A 19574-nucleotide genomic window follows, 5' to 3' on the forward strand; every position below is an offset into this window, starting at 1 on the left:
CAGGAGGGTGAGAAGGCATCAGGAGACCAATTTTATTACATCTCACTTAAAATAGATTACGACCACCCAGTTACATGCTTCTCTCCAATTTGGTCATTAATTGTTAAAGATCTGGACATTTCTATAGTTCCCTGACAGAAGAAAAGTACTTACGCTATGGTTGTTGGTAGCGTTTGTTTTTTTTTTTGGGGGGGTCCCCCTCCTTCTGCTTTTTTTTCCTCCTGCTTTTTATTTTGACATTTATAAAAGTCAAAACGAGCAGAGCAAAATAAATGTGCATATCTCTTATGTGGAATAAACCCTTCCCACATTTCTTTCTCAGAAAGGGGGGGGGGGCATCACCAGAGAGACAGGGTTTTAAAATTTTGTTCTATGGCCCTGCAACTCCTGAAGTCGTAGTCAGTCAATATTGTTAATGTACCTTGTTAATTTGATAGGATTTGTCAGGTAACTCCACTGGAAAATTATATAAAACTGTTCCAGATGAAAAGATGATAGTGACATGAATTAAAGTGATAGAACAATAGTGGAATATAAACCAGAAATGACACCCAAAGTGGCTGTTGATTTATTGCCGTACTGAGTTTGGTTCTGGGCTCCCATGTATATTAGTGCTACAAATCTGGGTCCATTTAGCAGAGGGATGCTCATACATACATCACCAGCTCCTGCTCCAAGCCAAGGTCACTCCCCATTGCATCAATCTTTTCAACAGAGCCTACTTCACAAAGCAGGACTTTTGTAACCATCTCAGATGTAACAGACTCTCATCCTCTTTCATCTTTCTTTTATCATGTAAAGTACACTTTAACTTCTATTATTTTTATCTGCAAATTGTTACTGTATAGTTCATCCATTACGAGCTGTATCTCTAATCAATTGCCTAAGCTCTGGCCACAAGAACACCTTCCCAATGACGCCCTTTCCTGGGGCGATTGTGCAATCACTCACTGATCACAGAGGAGAGCCCCAAGTCTGGGGCTTGGGGATGGAGACGTGGGAGATGAACGCATTAGGTTCGAGATGGGCAGGCAGGTGGAACACCATTTAAACAACTGGTGTGCTCCAAAAAAGTTGCGCGTAAATCAGATTTTTTCTGAATCAAATCACATTTCCCACTGACTTCTATTTCCAGAGATACTTTATCTTCATTTTGGATTGATCTGTAATTGGCAGGGGCCCCCAGCACTTTAGTTTTAAGTTTCTCTGCCCTGCAGGCTTTCAGTCAAGTAGTTAATGATCTATAAAACACTCGCCTGCCTAGAGGAGTCACTACTTCAAGGAACCTGTAGGGGAATCTTCCCTGGTGGGAAAAATCCTTCTGTACATTAAATAATCCTACTAGAGATGTGTTTGAGTCTTGGCTCCTTAAAGCAGGGCACGTGGCCTCATAGATCCCTGTTCATTCTTGTTGGGGAAGTGGCAGCCCTGGCTTCCAGTCCAGGGGGGCCTGAGGCAATTCACACCCAGGCCCCACTGCTGAAGAAAAAGCCTGCAGAATCCAGCGTGGAAGGAGAGACCTCTTCTGTCCCTGGCCTGGGAGTCTGAGATCTCCTTGGTTTGAGGGAGGAGGCAGCCTGGTGTACAGGAGAGCAGTTAGGAGGTGGGTGCCACAGTCCAGGCCGGGGGCAAAGAGGGGTGAACGTTAACTGGACCAACTATGTGCCAGCATGGTTGGAAATCCTTTGTGTGCATTGATTCAAATCTCACAACAGCCTTATGAAGCTGGTTACTATGTTTATTCCTATTTTATAGAAGAAACTGAAACACAGGGAGGATAAGCAGCTTGCCCAAGATCACATAACTAAAAAGTGGCAAAGCTGCAATTTGAAGAAAGCCAGGTAATCTGGTTCCAGGCTCTGTCCTCTCAGCCACTACACTATCCTGCAAGTACTGTGCTAGGTGTTTTACATAACACACCCTAGGAGAGGTGTATAAGAGTGGAGAGCTTTTAAGAGGAAAGGCTATTTTCCACACCCAGAGCTTTCTGGTTCTCAAGAATGGTACTTTTCACAGCTCTGCACGGCCGCATTCAGTCAAGATGACAGTAAGGAACTCTGCCTGGCCAGTCTTTAACTCCTCTCTCAATTCTCACCACGGAACAAATAAATATTCCAATAGGTGCCAATAAATGCACACCTATTTTTGTTCATACACGCAAAGTGGAACATGAAATTCTATCAATATATATATATCTTTTTGACCACTGAACATAGTTTTGATTTCCCTGGCTAACATTTTTATGTAAAGTGACTGAAATAAAGGCAGAAGCACTCCTTAAAATTGTTAGTTATGCACTATTTTTAGGCAATTCAAATTATAAACATACACCCAAGAAAACAAGGGAAGCTGGCTTTTGTTAAGTTTACATTTCTCCAACTTAAATGGCCAATAATAGAGGATTAGTTAATCCAACCGTGATAGAACACAACACAACCATGAAAATTATGTGTAAGAAAAGCTTTGACTTGGGCAAATTCTTATGATGTTATGTGAAAAGGACAGAAAAAATATTTATAGAGAAGAGATGAAAAGGATATGCTCCAAACTGGTAACAGTAGTCAACTCTGGCTAGTAGGATTATATCCTTTCCTTTTCTGTATTTTCCCAAGATAAAAATTTTACCAAAAATGAAAACAAGTGATTTTAGAAGTTGACATGTTTTTCAGTTTCAACTTCAGAATTTAGTACCCCTTTCCCAAGTTTTAAAATGTGGAAAATGGAGTATGCCGGAATTCTGTAATTGATAATCACGAAAAGTGATTAATTCCTTCCAGCAGTTCTCAAGCACCCAGGGACTGACTGCGGGAAAGGCTCCCACGAGTTGCGTTATGCTCAACCTGGTGCCACTCTTGCAGTGGTGCCTGGCAGGCTCCACCCTACCACAGCAATGGCAGGTGAGCAGGGAGGGGGCATGGCGGCTGGCCCAAAGTGGCCAGGGTCAGTCCCTTCCTTGGAAAACAAGGAAGGCCATTTGTCTCCTTACCAGCTCTCCTCCCCTAGCCACTTATCCACAGCCATCTGTCATGACCTTTTCATGCTCCCACTTCTGACAGCTTCCAGACACAGTGAGTCAAACTTCTATCACACCCACTGTCAAAGGCAGAAAACACTGCCTGATTGCTGTCCTACATCAGCGCCAGCATATAAATTCTTCCTTAACAAGACAGCTCTAAATAAACAAAAATGCAACTCCAATGTATACAGGACACTCTGGGGAAACTATGTATCTAAGGTTTTGGAGTTTACAAGGTGGCCCTTGTCTGTTTTAAAGAGTCAAAAAATTTCCATACAAGGAAATTAGCACAGTGTATCCTCTTCTGCTAACACTGCCTGGGTACCTCCTTTGAGCAGCTCCTGTGCCAGGCCTTTGTGTAGAGACTTACCAAGCGCTGACTACGCCCCTAGCAGGAAGGCAGTTGTAGGCCATTGCAGATTTAAAGGCAGGATGCAGAGAATTAGGCACAGGGACTCTGGAGTCTGAGAGTCCCGAGTTCAGATCTCAGCTCTTCTACTTCCTGTGTGATGTAGGCCAAGTTGCTGTAAAACGCTGATGACAACAGCACTGACCTCACGGGCTTGTTGTGAGGATGAAGGGAGATGAGACTTGTAAAGAGCTTTGGACAGTGATCAATACACAGCTAGTGACCCACGCCACTGCTTCTCCTGACTGTGATTATCAGGAGTCAGGCTCTGGGCTGTGACAGACGCAGTGACAAGGGTCAGAATGGGGGAGCCCACGGAGCCACAGGAGGGATGTGAACACGGGACCTGCTTGCCCTAGTTGGGTGGTGGTGAGGGACCTGCTTTACACCCCAGCCTCGGGGGTACCGGGATCCAGGACGGCTGTCCAGCTGGGGAAACTCTCATGCCCTGGAAGTGAATCCTTACTATAACCTCCATCACTGAGTGTCACTGGGGACACCTCTTCCCTGTGACCTCCAAGAGTTCAATTCTACATCAGGAGGAATAGTCCTACATCCAGTGTTGTGGAGATACTTGTGCTAGGGAACCCCCATCCCACAAGGTCTCCAAGTTATTCATTTGGAGATCGTGATTTTGCCAGCACATTTGCACCGGTGTTATCCTGGGCAAAGTTACTTCTCCCTCGGTGAGCCTGACCTTTCCCTTTGTAAAATGGGGTAACAACAGTACCAGTTCCTGGGCTGTCATGAAGATGAAACGTGAAAAAACGTAGCAGAGTGCCTGGCACATGATAAGGGCTCAATCAATCACTGCTAAAATTATTACTAACGATGAGCCTAAAGGTAAAATGACGTTCTTGCGCAGGGCGGGCCAAGGCAGGGAACAGCAAAGCTGGGCTGAAGCCCAGGTCTTCGGTAGTAGCTCCTTCTGACACACAGCTGTTTTCTACCCAGAGGAACATGCCCGCCTCGCCAAGGCACAGCCTCCCGGGAGGCACATTTCAAGTGCCCCTCTAGGAAGTTCAAACACCAGTTTGGCAAAAATGAGGGCATCTGACATTCCATGCCTCAGTGTATTTCCTGAGTTATTGTTTATTTGCTCAGACATCACAAGCTGTGGTTCATTCATCAATATCCTACAACTTTGAATGTAAGACTACAAAAGCCCTACTCTTGTTAAATCCTGGAGTAGCTTTTTATACAATTCTACAATCCTCTTGTCTTCAGGTTACCTAGAGCCTATGAAAGCCTGAAAAGCCCCCTGGGAGTGACACTGAAGAACTCTTTGTGCGAGTGGATTTTGCTGAGTGTCCGCGGCCAATCGATAGCGTCCACAGAGCGGTCAGGGAAATCTTTGGAACTTGTCTGAATTTACACACAGGATCAGACACACAGGCTGTTTGGGCTTAATGAGACATCCGGGATCACCGCGTCTGGGGTTTTCATTCTCCATAGGAAGAAATTGAGGCTCAGGGCAGGGATATGGCTTGTCTGATGTCACCTATTAATGACAAAGCTGTAAACATAATTCACATCCCCATCCCACCTGGCCAGGGTTTAAGCAGACCAGCTATCTTGTCTCACTACACATTGTTTATATAGTGGGTATATTCACACAGTGATCAAATGCATTCCAGTATAAAAAGCACTGCCTCTGCAGTATGTTAAAAGAACCCCCAAAAGATGACAAAAGCATATTGTGGGTCACAACTAAACTGAGACCCAATAGAGCTTTACATTTTTGAGATCAAGAGGGGTATTGGGCCCAGGATCACTGGTTCCATTTAAGGGGCTAACCATCTGATACAATTTGGGAGCCACAGCTAAATGCTGCCAATTCCAATGTGTGGCCAGTGACAAATCTAAGTGTACCTGACTAGACCATTACCCTCGGAATGCCGGATGAGGTCTAAATTCTCTCTGTAGAAAAGGCAGTTACAAAGATTTAATGGAGTCGGGACAGTTAGATACCCAACTAAATATTCTCCTGGTAAATAGATTCCTTAGATGAGCTTGCAGTGGGAGTTAGGAAGCAGTAATGCTGTTTCCTAAGACAATTTGTAATAGTATCAGTTAGCGAGTGGGGGAAATCAGATCTTCCTCATTTCAGGCCCAGGCTCACGGCTGGAGGTCAAGTACCGAGCATGAGGACGTGGTAAAAGGAGCACAGAACCCTGATGAAATCTCACATACCCTATTCCCATGAGTTATAGGATGCCGGTGGTTCTCCACTTTTTCCAATTCTCAATTTATTCTCAGCCCTCTGAGGAACCAGACACAATGTCACTGGTAACCCGGGATTACTCAGCAGGAATTCTCCCAGGGTAGGTCTGGGAGTGGGCAACTAGAGGAAGGTATAGTTAGCAAGAGCCCCTAGAGCGCCTGACATTCCCAGTCGGGGGGTTTCTCCTCAGGCCCCTCAATGCATTATGCACTCACGTAGTAAAGGACTTTTCTGGGCATCTTGATGGTACCTGTCCTGCTCTCTCACAAGTTCGTTAGTATTTGTTAAGCTCTAGTTCACATTTCGGTTCAGAAAATGCTGCCACAATAGGGACAGAACAATCATTAAATACTACATTTGCCATCCTCACATGACCCAACAGACCCAGGGATTTGGGAGCTAAGCACGATGCATGTCTCCTCATGATCATGTTAGTTAGTGTCTTTGAACGGAGAAGGGTTATCTCCTTCATATTCCAAAAGAAAATGAAACAGAAACGTGAAAGGCAGATCAATCCATGTCTTAAGAACATGCATTTCCAGATGATATCATTACTTGAACTACATATACACCTATATATAGGCAACCCATCGGAAAATAACAGGGCACATATTTTATTCACACAGCCACACGGAACTACTTTCAGCGTCAGAGTGAGCCTGAGGAGTAATAAAGTCCAGGCCACAGCTCTTTGCTTTCACTCACGTAGTCTGAGCTGTTAATGTGCTTCTTAAGTTTGCGTGTTGTGTATTAAAAAATAACGCCGTAATAAGGTCATCCGTGAGTGCTGGCTTGTAGGTATCAACTGGGGGTTAAATAGTAACTGCAATAGGACAGATAAACCAGGGAAGACAACAGACGGCAGCTACGCTGCCTCTCATCATGGTCAGGCCCAGGGCAGGCATTTTTAATCAATCACAGAGTTTCTTTCTGTTGCCCTCAGACACAGCTCGAGATGCTGCCTCAGCATAATGCTCTGGGCAGCCATTACGGACTTGATTGGAGTCGGTTTATGAGATGAAACCTTTCTGCCTTCTCTAAGGTATGTGCTGTTGTCCTCAAGAATGCTGATATATAACTACTGTGATCACGAGTGTTGTTGGTATTCATATGGATTGTTTTATGAAGAGATAATGGAGGTAACCTTTAGGTAGAGATTATTTTATAACAGTCTTTATCTGTAAATCCTATAAAGAATTTGTATATCTAAAAGAATTATGTTAGACGATATATGCAATATGACACAGACAGAATTCGTGGTATATTGTGTATTCATAATATGGTATGAATTGAAGGTATATTAGCTTTCTCTTTGGTGACATGGGGACAGTCTATATTGACAAAAGATAAGATGAAGGAATCAAGTTAGCACAAGTGGTACAACTCCCAAAGCACTTCTCAGCCTGAGACTGAGTCAGGAAAACTGGGCCAACCTGCCCAGTCAGTAAAAGCAAGCCTTGGACAAAGAGATAAGGGCAAGAAAGTTCTGTGAACACAGTGAGGTTGCGTTTCCCAAACTCCACAATTAACTAGAGGTTCTGAGCCAGCAGGTCTGGGCTGAGGTCCGGGCCTTGGTGATTGTGACCCACGGTCGGGACAAGCACCGCTTGAAGGTACTGTGCGCGTGAGAGGCACCCGATGGTGAGGCCTTGGCCCTCTGCTTTGTTTCTTATACGGGTTTCTGGGGAGCCCCTTGGCAGGTGCTTCCTAAGTCTGTTTCTGCCAGCCAGCCAACAAATACTCATTGACAGTATACTATGGGCTTTCTAGATCACGGCTGGCACTCACCAAAGGACCGTTTTCGTTTCGCTTTTCCCCAGACCTACTTCACCTGGCTAGCCCTGGCATGTTTGGGTAGTACCCATGTCTTTGTGCCTGATCCTATGGTCGGCCATTAGGATTACACATATGCGAGATCGAGTTAATGGAAAAAACCCCTCAACTTGGTATGAGGTTAGGCAAGGTCTACACTTAAAGGGCATCTGTACTTTTGGGCCCAATACAGAGGGGAAGCAGACAAGATGAAAAATTCCAAGAACGTTTTTAAGAAATACAGGAATGGGTCGGCATGGCGGCTTTGTTTGGCGAGCTTCCCGGCTGGGAGAGCAGGCATGGAAAAGTGATTCCAACTTAAGAACCAACTGCAGTGACTGGTGGGGGCCGCTTCTCGGGCTGTGCTGGGAATGATTCTGAGGTCTGGTCCAGGCCCAGGGCGCACAAGTGCAGTGACAGATTAGCAATGGCTGGAGGGTGACAGCAGCACCCATACTACACTGACACTGACGTCCACGTCCGGGAAAGACAGGGATGTGCAGAACTTTTGGAACTGGCCAAACGGAAGTACCTGCTTCCTTTGTGAAGGCCAGTTAGCAATGTCTGAGGCATCTGTGCCATGATGGGTTGGGCGTGGCGTATGGGACTGAGTTTTAGTCCCAGTTCTGTTACTGGGACTGGATATCCCACTGTATATCTGATGGCTGGGGGTGAGGGAAAGAGCTAGTACCTACTAAGTCACAGCTACGTGCCAATAAACGCTCAGTGCTTTATATACATCACATTATTTCATTAACTCCAAGTCTGTTTTCTGTCATGAAAGGGGAACAATATCATCAATATGCTGTGTGGATTAAATAAGGTAACGGGGTGAAAGTTCACTGCATACTGTCGATTGAGTGAGAATGGCAGAGTACTAGTACGATGACAATTTGCATTCAAGTCATCATGATATAGAAGTCACCTGTAGGATTCAGTCTCAGACAGACCTGGGTTCTAATTCCAGCTTCCTTACTAGATTTTCCTTATATCCCAGTTTCTTCACATAAAATATGGAGATAGTATCAGTACTATCAAATAATACTGCTATAATTACAGGAGACAAAACATGTAAAAGAATGAGAAGCAAAGTGCTTGGCATACAGTAAGCACCTGATACACGACAACTGCTTTTACAAATAACTTTCTGTTGATATTATTTTAAAAGGTCAGCTCTTTGTCATAGGTTTCATTTATAGAGTCCAGTAAACTTTTCAATCGTAAAAAAGTCTGGTGGAAAACTGGTTTGCGTTTGGGCCTTGCAGATCAAAGTTTGCCTCTCTCCTCCCCTGACCTTGGAAACCAACGGCGGATGGTAACACTGGCACATTGGCCACGACTACCCGTCAGAGGACAGGGAGCTGTGATGGCACAGTGGATGCTTGGGAATTCCATCCTCCGCGGTGTGCTCTGCCACACCACTGCCTCCAAGTGGCCCGGCAGTTTCCCGTGGAAGCAGCAGGGCTGCTGGGTAAATGCCACACACAGACACTTAGCGCCCAGAAGAACTTGCCACGGGGAGCAAGTGAAACCTCTGTGCTGACCGACACAGGATGGACGAACGGAGGAAACCATCCATCAGTGTCAGAAAAGAGCTGAAGCACCTGGCTAGTCAGTTGAAATAAAATAAATTATTTACCGATCTCAGGACCTAGCTGCTCACTTCATGCTCATAAAAGGTGTGCTGTTTGCTGCCCTGTACTTTGCGGAAGCTTCTGTTTCAGAAAGGACTTCTGGACTGCTGTGGGCAGGTTTTTGTTGTTGTTGTTAGGGTGTTATCGTCTGTTCGGCAAGGACGGAGAGAGGGTCTTGAGTTACATATCTGAACTCTTCTACAGGGGACTAGGGAATGAGCTGATCTATTCACTGCATGGTCCAGTACTCGTGGGCACAGTTTAATTTTATTGTCACAAAATTCCTCATGATTAATTAATGAAGTTTCTGCTTATAATGCTTATAATGCTAAAGACTGAACTTAAATTCATAATTGAAACATATTCTGACATCTGTTGTATAATAGAAGTGCCTCAGGGCCGAGAAGTCTCCACCAGAGGGCGCCATGTGTGCCACCGGAAGCATCCAGAAGTGACTGGGACCGGCCTCCAATCAACCTCATTTCTGAGAACCACAGCTCTCGGGAGAGATGCTTGCATCATTGTCATCATCCATTTCTACCTAACAAGTGTCCATTGTGGCTACAAGTGAAACTTTGCCAACAGAGCCACTACCTAACACTTTCAAGATGGTGGACTAGGAGAGAAAGCAACAGGTAGAGTAAGTAATAATGACACTAGCAATAACAGTAAAATAAGCTACCACTGAGAATACAGTTTCTATGGGCCAGACACTTTCATACAATCTCAAAAGGTATAATTCCCATTTTATAAACGACAAAAACTAAGACTGAAAAGGAAAAGGACCTGTCTGAGGTGACACGGCGGGTAAGTAGTAATGCTGGGACTCGAACCCAGTCCTGACTGTAGAACTTGGGCTCTTCCCACAGATCCTTTTGTAGACTTTCTCCTTAAATGTTTGGCTTTTTGCCTTTGGAAAAAAGTGGGGGGAAGAAGCCCACAATCTTGGTTACCTTTCCAAGGCATTGCTTTTCACGTTGGGGATCGGTGGACTCGCTGATTATGCTCACCTGGGAAAAGCCCTCCCTGCACCCTGGCCCTTTATCTCGGCTACACTCAGGGACTTAGTGAGCTTCTTAAAACTAGACCCAAACAGGAAAGGCAGAGCCTTTGTTACTGGGGAGGTACTGCATGCAGGCACACACATTGGAGGTCTGAGGAGCATTTTTACTTTAGTAAACGTTTAACTGAAAACACACCAACAGAAAGTACATACGACGTAAGAGTTTATATGACTGAGTTTTCCACAAAGTCTATATACTCATGTAATCAGCACCCAGAAAAGAAACAGAACCATATCAGTAGCCAGAAGCTTCCCCTCCAGTCACTGCAGCCTCCTCTCCCCCCAGGATAACCACCATCATTACTTCTAACAGATTATTTTTGTGTATTTTTGAATGTCATATAAATGGAATCATATAGTATGTCATTTCACCCCCTTTTTTGGATCCAGTTTCTTTTTGAGCAACATTATTATTATTTGTCCCGTCTCCTGCTTCCCCCTCCCACTCCGGTTTAAGCCATTGTTTCTCAGTCTAGTTGTGTAGGACACAGCTCCCTGGCCCATGTGGGAATCGAACCGGCAACCTTGTTAGCATGGCGCTCCAACCACCTGAGCCACCGGGCCAGCCCCCTTATTATTTTTATTTCTATGAGAGATGCTAGGAAAAGCATCCCCAAGAAGAACAACACTGAAGAACTTTGTTTTAAGAATCAACAATAATTGAACAATTTTTTTTTTAAACCACTTTAGAGATTTAGTTTTAGAGTGAGGAGGGTGAAACAGTCTATAGAGAAGGGAAAGAAAGGTGGGTTCTGTGTTTTGGGTCAAAGTTATGGGGTGCTAACTCATGTACTTAGTCTGCTTGAATTGCCACCATCTTAGCAGCTGATGTTCACTGAGTACCTGCTATGTGCCAGGCACCTTTCTAAGTGTTCTGCACGTGTTACCACATTTCATCCCCATCCTCAGCCTGTCTCTCAGAGAGGGACTACTGTCTTCCTTTTACAAATGAGGAAACGGAAACTGCATCATTGGCCTGTGGTGGTACAGCCAATAAATGAGCCAGGGTTTGAAACCAGACTTCTAACCCCCAAGTCTGTCCTCTAAATGCTCCACTGTTTTGCTTCTCCACCAACAGCTCTCATTTATAGAAGTCTCAGCAACTGCCAAGCCCCAAGCTAAGGGCTTTCCATGGCGTCTCTGATTCGGTCCCCACGGCAATCCTAAAAAGATGGTATTCCTGATATTCCCATTTCAGCTGAATGGAGCTGAGGCTCATAAAGATAAAGGCACTTGCCTAATATGGCTGGTTATCAATGCAGCCCCAGTTTAAACCAGTTGTGATTTTGATGCTTGTCTCTTAACTACGCTGAGCTGTCAGCGTATTTCAAGCTCCTGTCAGTCAAGTTGCGAAGAAATTATTGAGAGATTTTTGAGGCTTACTACAAATTAGCCAGCATTCTGGCTTATTACAAATAATGCCAACATTTGCAAAGATTTATAGTGAGACACATACAAAACAATTGTTGGAAATATAAAATTAGTGAACCTTAGAGTTAGAATTCAAACCTTCTCCCTTTATGCATAAAGCAAACAAGGCCCAGGAAGGGGTGGTGTGGCAGAGGTCAGTGGCAGAGCCAGGATACAGCTCAGGTCCCTGACTGAGTGAGCCAGGCATCCATGTCTAGTTCCCCTCTTGCCACCATCCTTTGGGGCCTGCTCCTGACACCACCTCCCACCTGCTGTGTGACCTGGAGCATGAGATTTCACCACTCTGCACCTCATTTATGCTGTTAGATGGGGACAGTAAAAATGCCTACCTTCCAGGTAGTTAAGCATGTAAAACACATAGCACAGTACCTAACACATAGTGGATGCCTCTAAACGACCGCCGCGACAACAATGCTGCATTAATGTCACGTTGACTACTATGACTGTCCCTACTCCTGTTAGGTTTAAGGCCAAACAGAAATTTGGCACTTAATTGGAACAAATTAACCCCAAATATTAGTTGAAAGTCAGTTCCAGTTTATCTGGTGAGAATCCAAATACGACTTCTGAGATCATAACAAAGCTTCCTGAATAAACCATGAATGAATAGGCAGCGAATCCACCGAGTACGAAAAGGCGAGTGGCAGCACTACAGAGCAGTTCTGAGGACGGCATGTAAGAGAATCACGGCACAAAAGGAATCATGGAACTTCACAGAAGTCAATCAGTTTGAAGAGAGTCTCAAGTTAGTTCTATTTGTAATCTTCTGCTTCATAAAAAAGACGACAAACAGAGCACTGAGCTGGGAAAAAGAAGGTACTTTCTATTTCATTGTTTAAACATTTTTTTCTGAAAACAAATTACTGTTAGCCGTTTCGGTCACACAAAAGTTGTATGTTGTTTCTTCCCCGAGTTCTACATTGACCACTGACATAAAGCACTCAGTTCATCAGCTGTTCATGCACTTACCTAACTGGACGTCGGTTGTGAAGCGTAATCTGTGGATCATGCTGACTTTGAAAGACTTGTAATGGTGGCTGCTAAGCATATCCTGCACTGTAGCTATGTCAATTTGTGAATCCTCCTCAAAGACCCCGTCTGCCCTTGAACCTGGGGAGAAAAAAGCAGTTTAACACATAAAGATACATGAGGCTTGGCAAATGGTGTCTGCTTAAAATGCTTTGGGATAAATTAAAATAATATGGGCTATTTAATTTGGAGAAGAAAAGGCTGAGCGATGACTTAATAATGCCATTCCAGTAAACAGAGAATGGAAACATATTAATCATTCAACAATTAATTCAACAAACACTGCCTATTCTATGGCAGGCCCTTGGCTAGGCAGTAAGGATACAGAAGGATAGGAAAACTCTTGCTCTCCAGAAGCTCTCAGTCTCCACAATAAGTCAAAATCACAGTAGCATGCATGGTCACACTTCCTGTTTCTTTTTCTAATATTAATTTTCCTGATTGTAAAAGTAATCCATGCTCCCGGAAAAATCTCTGTCCTTTCCAAGATTCTCAAACTGCCAGTTTACCAGCTTCCTGTCCTGTGCCCCAAGTCTCCACTGGTGCAGGCTGTGTGCTGCCTGCGCTCACGTGGCTGTAAGTCTCCTCACTGGCCACTGACCACCAAGCTCCCTCTGCAATCCGGCCACGACAGGCCTTTCCGATTCATCTTTCTAGTGCTTTGATCATTTATTCACTCATCAAATGTTTAGTGAGAGCTCTGTGCATGCTAAGTACTCCGATATGTGACACTGGTGACAAATAAGAAGACTGGTATTCAAAAATCGTCTTTGGCTTCCCACGACTTCCTGAAGGATGTGCTTTTTTCAGCCAAGCAATCAAGACTGTCCATAATCTCGCTGAAACAAAATTCAATTTTGCCTGTCACTACTCACACATATCTTCTCAGCTCCTACCAAATGCCTTGGACTGCACACAGGTGCAGGTTTTTCTACTTCTGGGCCCTCACTCATGGGGTACCCTTGGCCTAGAACACCCTTTCTGCCCTGACAATGGACCTGTCAAACCCCAGCCAGGCCAGCTCAAACTCCGCTTCCGGCTGAATTCCACAGCAGCTGGTTTACACTGGACTCCGGGGCCAGGCAGACCTGGGGCAATTCCTAGCTCTGCCTCTAACTTGCTGGATCATCTTGGGCAAGTGACTAGCTCTCTGCACCCAGTTTTGGCCATCCACAGAATGTAGGATGTATTTTAAAAATCTAACACATAACAGGCTTAATAAGTAGTAGTCGTGATTATTTTCATGCTACGTCAGAGGGGATCCCAGTCAGCCTAGAGCTGTTGAACGGCCGCTCTGTCTTAATTTGGAAGCTTTGTGAGGGTCCGTTGTTTCTTGCTCATCTCTGCAGCTTCTCCTGCAAGCAGTCCAGGTAACTGGCGTGCTCTCACTAAATTCTGCCACGTGAAGAAACAGACAGATGGATAAACCAACAGAAGCTAGTGTGAATGAGTGCTTCCGACACATCCGGCACGGTGCTAAGCACTGTACACATGCATTTACGACTCACGATGTCACCCGGCTGTCGTTCCTCACCTGATGCTTTGGGAATCTGAGGCTTTTGAGGCAAAGTCACATGCCCAAGGTCACACTAAGCAAAGCTAAACTCTCGCTCACCCTGCAGAGTCTGAACTGTGGTCTTCTGAAGGTGCAGCTGCTGGTACCATTCACCAGAGGGAGGGAGAGCCTGTCTAGCAACCAGAGTGGGGTGCCCCAGGCCTTGTGCTGGGTACCCAGAGATGGTCCCACAGGGAGACCTGGAGATAATGCCTTGGAAGAAGAGATGGAGGAGTGAAAATTCGATTAGGTTGGTGCAAAAGTAATTGCGGTTTAAAAGGTTAAAAATGATTGCAAAAACCGCAATTACTTTTGTACCAACCTAATAGATTTGGGTATAAAACAGGAAAATTGTTACATAACTTGTAGCCTGACAACTACATGCTTTTCTTTCCCAGTTATTGCTTACAGGGCAAGCCTGGAAGTTAAAGCTGGTTTCTGATGCAGTCACACTAAACTCATTTATGAGAAGTTGTGCACCCTCTTTCCAAATGCTACAATTACTGTCAGCTTGGACCATTCTAGCACCCACAGTAATGCTCTCCCCTCCATAAGGGTGCAGCCTCCCCTGTAATGGGGCATTCACTGAATGCCTTGACACAATCCCATCTTAGGGCATCTGCACATGCCCTCTCTGTCCAGGCCCCCAAGTCTAGTTCAGCTCTTGTCATCACACCTGGCATTTTCCTCAGAATGCTTATCACAGATTGCAACTATCTGTCTGTGTTATTAGACTGTAAACCCCAAGAGGGCAGGCATGTGACTGCTTTACTCAGACCCTGAAGCCCCGACACTGCTAGTGCTACCACGCACAAGAGAAAAAGTGATCAATAAAAGTTCACTGGGGGGTGGCCGGATGGCTCAGTTGGTTAGAGCGTGAGCTCTTAACAAGGTTGCCAGTTCAATTCCTGCATGGGATGGGGGGCTGCGCCCCCTGCAACTAAAGATTGAAAAGGGCGACTGGACTTAGAGCTGAGCTGTGCCCTCCACAACTAGACTGAAGGACAACTACATGGAGCTGATGGGTCCTGGAGAAACACACTATTCCCCAATTAAAAAAAAAAGTTTATTGGATGAATGCCAAGTGCCATGTCCACAGGAAGGTGAGGATCAGAGATGCTGAGTGGCTTAGCCCACCTCACATTGCGAGCACTAGCAGAGTTACACTCCACATCTGCAAGGGCCACTGGGTAACCCTGTTTCCTTTCTTTGGAACACCTGTGATCTGGGACAGAAATGTCATCAGCATGATCACCGCTGTCTCTTAGGTTATGTCCACATCTCAGACTGAGAGGCTGGCCACAATTTAGAGTTGCAAATAATCCTTCACTTTCTCCAATATACATTGTACTGAAACAGAATTGCCAAGATGTGTTCATTTCTATTTTAAAAACTTTTATACACACGAGAACTGTGGAGAATTTTGGTGAAATATTAAAATCCTTTCATGTTTTAAAAATAATTTAAAGCCATTTTTTCCTGAGAAAATGCCCTTAAACACAACATAGCTCAAGAACTTCTGTTTTCTTTACTAATTAGTATTTTCTGAATATTGCAGGTATTTGATTTGGAAAGAGGTAACAGTTCATTATTCTAAAATGCCAATTACCAAAAACAAAACAAAACAAAAAACAACAAAAACAAACAAAGCCCCAAAACACCACATTTAGGAGTTTTACATTTTATGATGTTGGATTAAAACCAATTTAAAAATTACTATAACGTGACATATAATTTTTTACTGAGCAATTTCAATGCCAGCTGCTAATAAAGCATCTTAGCTGTAAATGATAATTCAGATGCTTTTAGATAAAGTGGTGCATAAATATGGCTGGAAATTGATTTAGCTTCTTACAGAAGCTACTGAAGAATGACATATTTTGTTTAATACACCAGCTAATGTAGTCCTAAAAGCTCAAACAAGTGCCAGTTTTCACTCCTAAATTTGCTGTGGGAGATTAATGAAAACTTTATATTTTGCTGAAATGTTAATAATGGGCAGATGAGATGATAGGATTTTAGTAGAGGTCTTAAAGCTATGGGATAACCAGCAAGGCTTGTCAATTCCCTTATATTAATTTTGTTGACGACTTACATAGCTGGAGCTGGCTCAACACACTAATACTTCCTGCATTGACCTTCTACTCTCTGACAGTGTAAATTCATCTCCGAGGATTTAAGTTCCCTGACACTTGGGTGAGTTCTGAGCATTGCCCCAGCTGACAAGGGGCATGTTTGCTTTTATGATTAGAAGGGCAACAACACCTGGGGGAGCAGAGAGGGAAGAAACAGCCCTGCACGGGCCTCCTCCGATCCATGCTGCTCACCCCACAGCAGGTTATCTGCTGAATGGGAACAACTTCTGGTCTCGGTCTCGGAGTTCCTGAGCCATTTCTCAAGGACGGCCGCTGCTCGGAAGGGCCACGCGGCCTGCAACTACTCTCCCCACACCAGCGGAGTGCTAGCCTCTGGAGGAACACTGGTGAGAATAATGCAGGGTTCCTGATCTTTAGAAGCTTACAAACTCGCAATAGCAAACAGTACAAGGCAGAGAGAAGTGCCCAATAAACGGTGCATGCAACAGACGCTTTATCTAAAGACAAACATCTGAAGCAGAACGTTACACCAAAAATGTGTTTTAGGACCAGAAAAGTTCTATGACTTCGCATGTTTACATCCTTCTAGAAAGGAGCAAACCCAGCCACACATGAAAGATGTTTGGCACTGCACCATATGCATATTAAAATTATTACTGTACTATCAACTTCACATTAAAAAACCCACCTCTGTTCAAGGCAAGACATTTTTATCTACTCAAAGTAGAAAAAACCGGAATGTCTTAAAAATAAATACATTAACAAGAAACACTCCCCAAACTGTTAATTTAATTGAAATACAACCCTGTGGTATTTTGTTAAATTAGCAATTAAAAAGGTCACAAGCAATTAAATGAAACAAAAGCCACACTGTGTTCATCTACATTAATGCTGAACTGGGTCTCCTTGTGAATGACAAGATAAATTGTAATGGTGCCTTCAAAGACTTCACAATGTATTTTGTCAAAGTCGGGAGTGTTAATGTCTCTATGTGCCATGGATTACCATAATGTATTGTGTCAAAACGCTTGAGCTGCAATAACTCAAAGATGTATTGTGATAGATCAAATTTTGGGGTGGGGCCTAAAAGTGACTTGAGCACCACAGCTCAAATGGATGACAACAAGCTCTGGAAGAATGACAGGGAGTAGTACATTCACAGCGTGGAAAGATTTGAGGGACAAGCAGGAAATCCGACAGAGCAGGAGCTTAACTCCCTAGAGTGAGGAACCAGGAAGGAGGAGACAAGCAGTGACAACACCAGGCCAGCGCAGGAGGGGGTGAAGGAAAGCAGAGATGAGGTGGAGGAGGAGGTGGGCAGAGCCTCGGGCTTGCAGCAAGGAAAGAGGAGGTGCTGAGAGGGCCAAGGGCTGGGGAGTGGCCCTGGGGCTTAAAGACATTGGCAAGGACCTGGAACACAGAGTCAGAGACATAGGTTCAAGTCTCAACCAACACCATGGGTCAAGAGCAGGTCACAACCCTGTCCAATATTCCGCTGCTGGGCAGAGGCCGAGCGGGAACAGATCTGCTGGGCTCTGTCGCCCATGTTCCTTCTGCGTCCTCTTCCTTCCCTCCCACCTCCTACATTCCCACAAGCAGCAGCAAGGAGCGAGACCATGTAGGTAACTGTAAGCTCTACCCTACTGGTTCTCAAGTGAAGCGCAGGCCGTACTGGATGGGTAGGGGGGGCCCCAAGAACCCTTTGGGGGCCCATAATCTCAATATTATTTTCAAAGTAACAGTAAGACATTATTTGGCCTTTTCACGCCTATCATCTCACAAGTGCACAAAGTAACACTTTCAATAACAAATTCATTGACATGGCTCTGATTCCACATTGCAACTAACCTTTAAGAAACTATCGCTTAAGTTTTGATATAGAAATGAAAATTAATAACCACTATCATCTGAAAAGGCTACTGAAATACTTCTCCCTTTTCCAACAACACATCTGTGTCAGGCCAAATTTTCTCCATGTACTTCAACTGAAACAGACTGAATGCAGAAGCAGATATGAAAAATCAAGTGTCTTCTATAAAGCCAGACATTAGAGAAATTTGCAAAAATACAGAACAGTGCCCACTGGTTCAGGTAATAATTAGTCAATAATTTATCTTCCCAATGGAACAAAAATAAATGCTCTTCAGGAAAAGAAAACAAAATGATACCACTCTTCTCATTAAATTTTTAAAAGAAAATAGTTATTTTTCATAAAAATTTATGCTAACATAATAGATTTATTATTGCTTTTTTAATGAATTCATCAATATTTAAAAATTTCTGTTTTTATTTCTAATAAATAGATATAATACAACAAACAAACACTCTTTGGGGTCCTCACTAATGCTTGAGTGTAAAGAGGCCTTAAGACCAAAATGTTTGAGAACCGCTGCCTATATTGGTTCCTCTGTCCTATTTTCATTGTCCCTGGATGTCTACATGGACACTCATGGTGAGACGTAAGAGTGCAGTTACAGCTAGGTATTTGTTACATACCTGACAACAAACGCAGGTAGAGAGCTTGTATACACATTCCGAGAGTAACAGACTTGCTGTCAGGCGATCACATCAAGGCTAATTATAACCAGTAATGTTTTGTAGTTTAAAAAGTGTTTTCATTGGGAACCGAGGGAGACACTTACACGTACATACATGACTTTCTTTCAGACCAATAGGCACTAGTCATTAAATCGAAGCTCAGGTGAGTGCACTGCATGCGACTGGCTGATGTGTTCACAGACACAAACTACAAGGGACTTTACACTTCATTTTATGGTTAGGTCACTGAGTCTCAGACCAAGTCTAAAAGCTCTAATCTAATTGTAAGTTAATGGGACTTCAACCTTCCTTCTCCCAAAAGATCTCTGTCAGCTCTAGAACTCAACCAGAAGATCGGTGGTCACTGTCCCATCCTCACCTTTACACTCTCTGTAGCACGGCGACGAGATGGCCTGTTCCTCCCAAGTTTACAAGGCCGTGCGGGTGCTTCAGGAACGTGCGAGGAGGCCAGGATTTCCAGATGCTGGGAGGGGACAGGCCATCCCAGAGGGAATAGTATGGGAAAATCATGAAGCTCACAAAGTCTGGGCATATACAGAGCGAGCAGCAAGTGTTCGCATATGGCTGGAGCGGATGTATGAAGGGGAATCGTGGAAATAAAATGGTGGGGCCAGAGGGGGAGAAGTTCTTCCGAGGCAGAGGCAATGTCCATCTCAGGCCCTGGCACACTAAAATCCTGCTATGTGAATAACTGAGTGAAGAGTACATGAACCACCTTCTGTCCCGCTCTATCACGAGGGCTTGTT

At 44.3% G+C, this 19574-nt stretch overlaps 1 protein-coding gene across 5 annotated transcripts in view; it reads right to left on the bottom strand.

Moving 5' to 3' along the window:
* Positions 1-19574, bottom strand: part of MAPKAP1 (MAPK associated protein 1) — a 219241-nt gene that overhangs the window by 26544 nt on the left and 173123 nt on the right. For all 5 annotated transcript variants that reach the window (XM_033123342.1, XM_033123340.1, XM_033123341.1 and 2 more), the window contains one exon: positions 12559-12699. In XM_033123342.1, the coding sequence (XP_032979233.1) occupies positions 12559-12699 (141 nt within the window). The remainder of the gene's footprint in view (positions 1-12558; positions 12700-19574) is intronic.

The sequence above is a fragment of the Rhinolophus ferrumequinum genome, chromosome 12, assembly GCF_004115265.2.
Source record: "Rhinolophus ferrumequinum isolate MPI-CBG mRhiFer1 chromosome 12, mRhiFer1_v1.p, whole genome shotgun sequence".
Taxonomy (NCBI): domain Eukaryota; kingdom Metazoa; phylum Chordata; class Mammalia; order Chiroptera; family Rhinolophidae; genus Rhinolophus; species Rhinolophus ferrumequinum.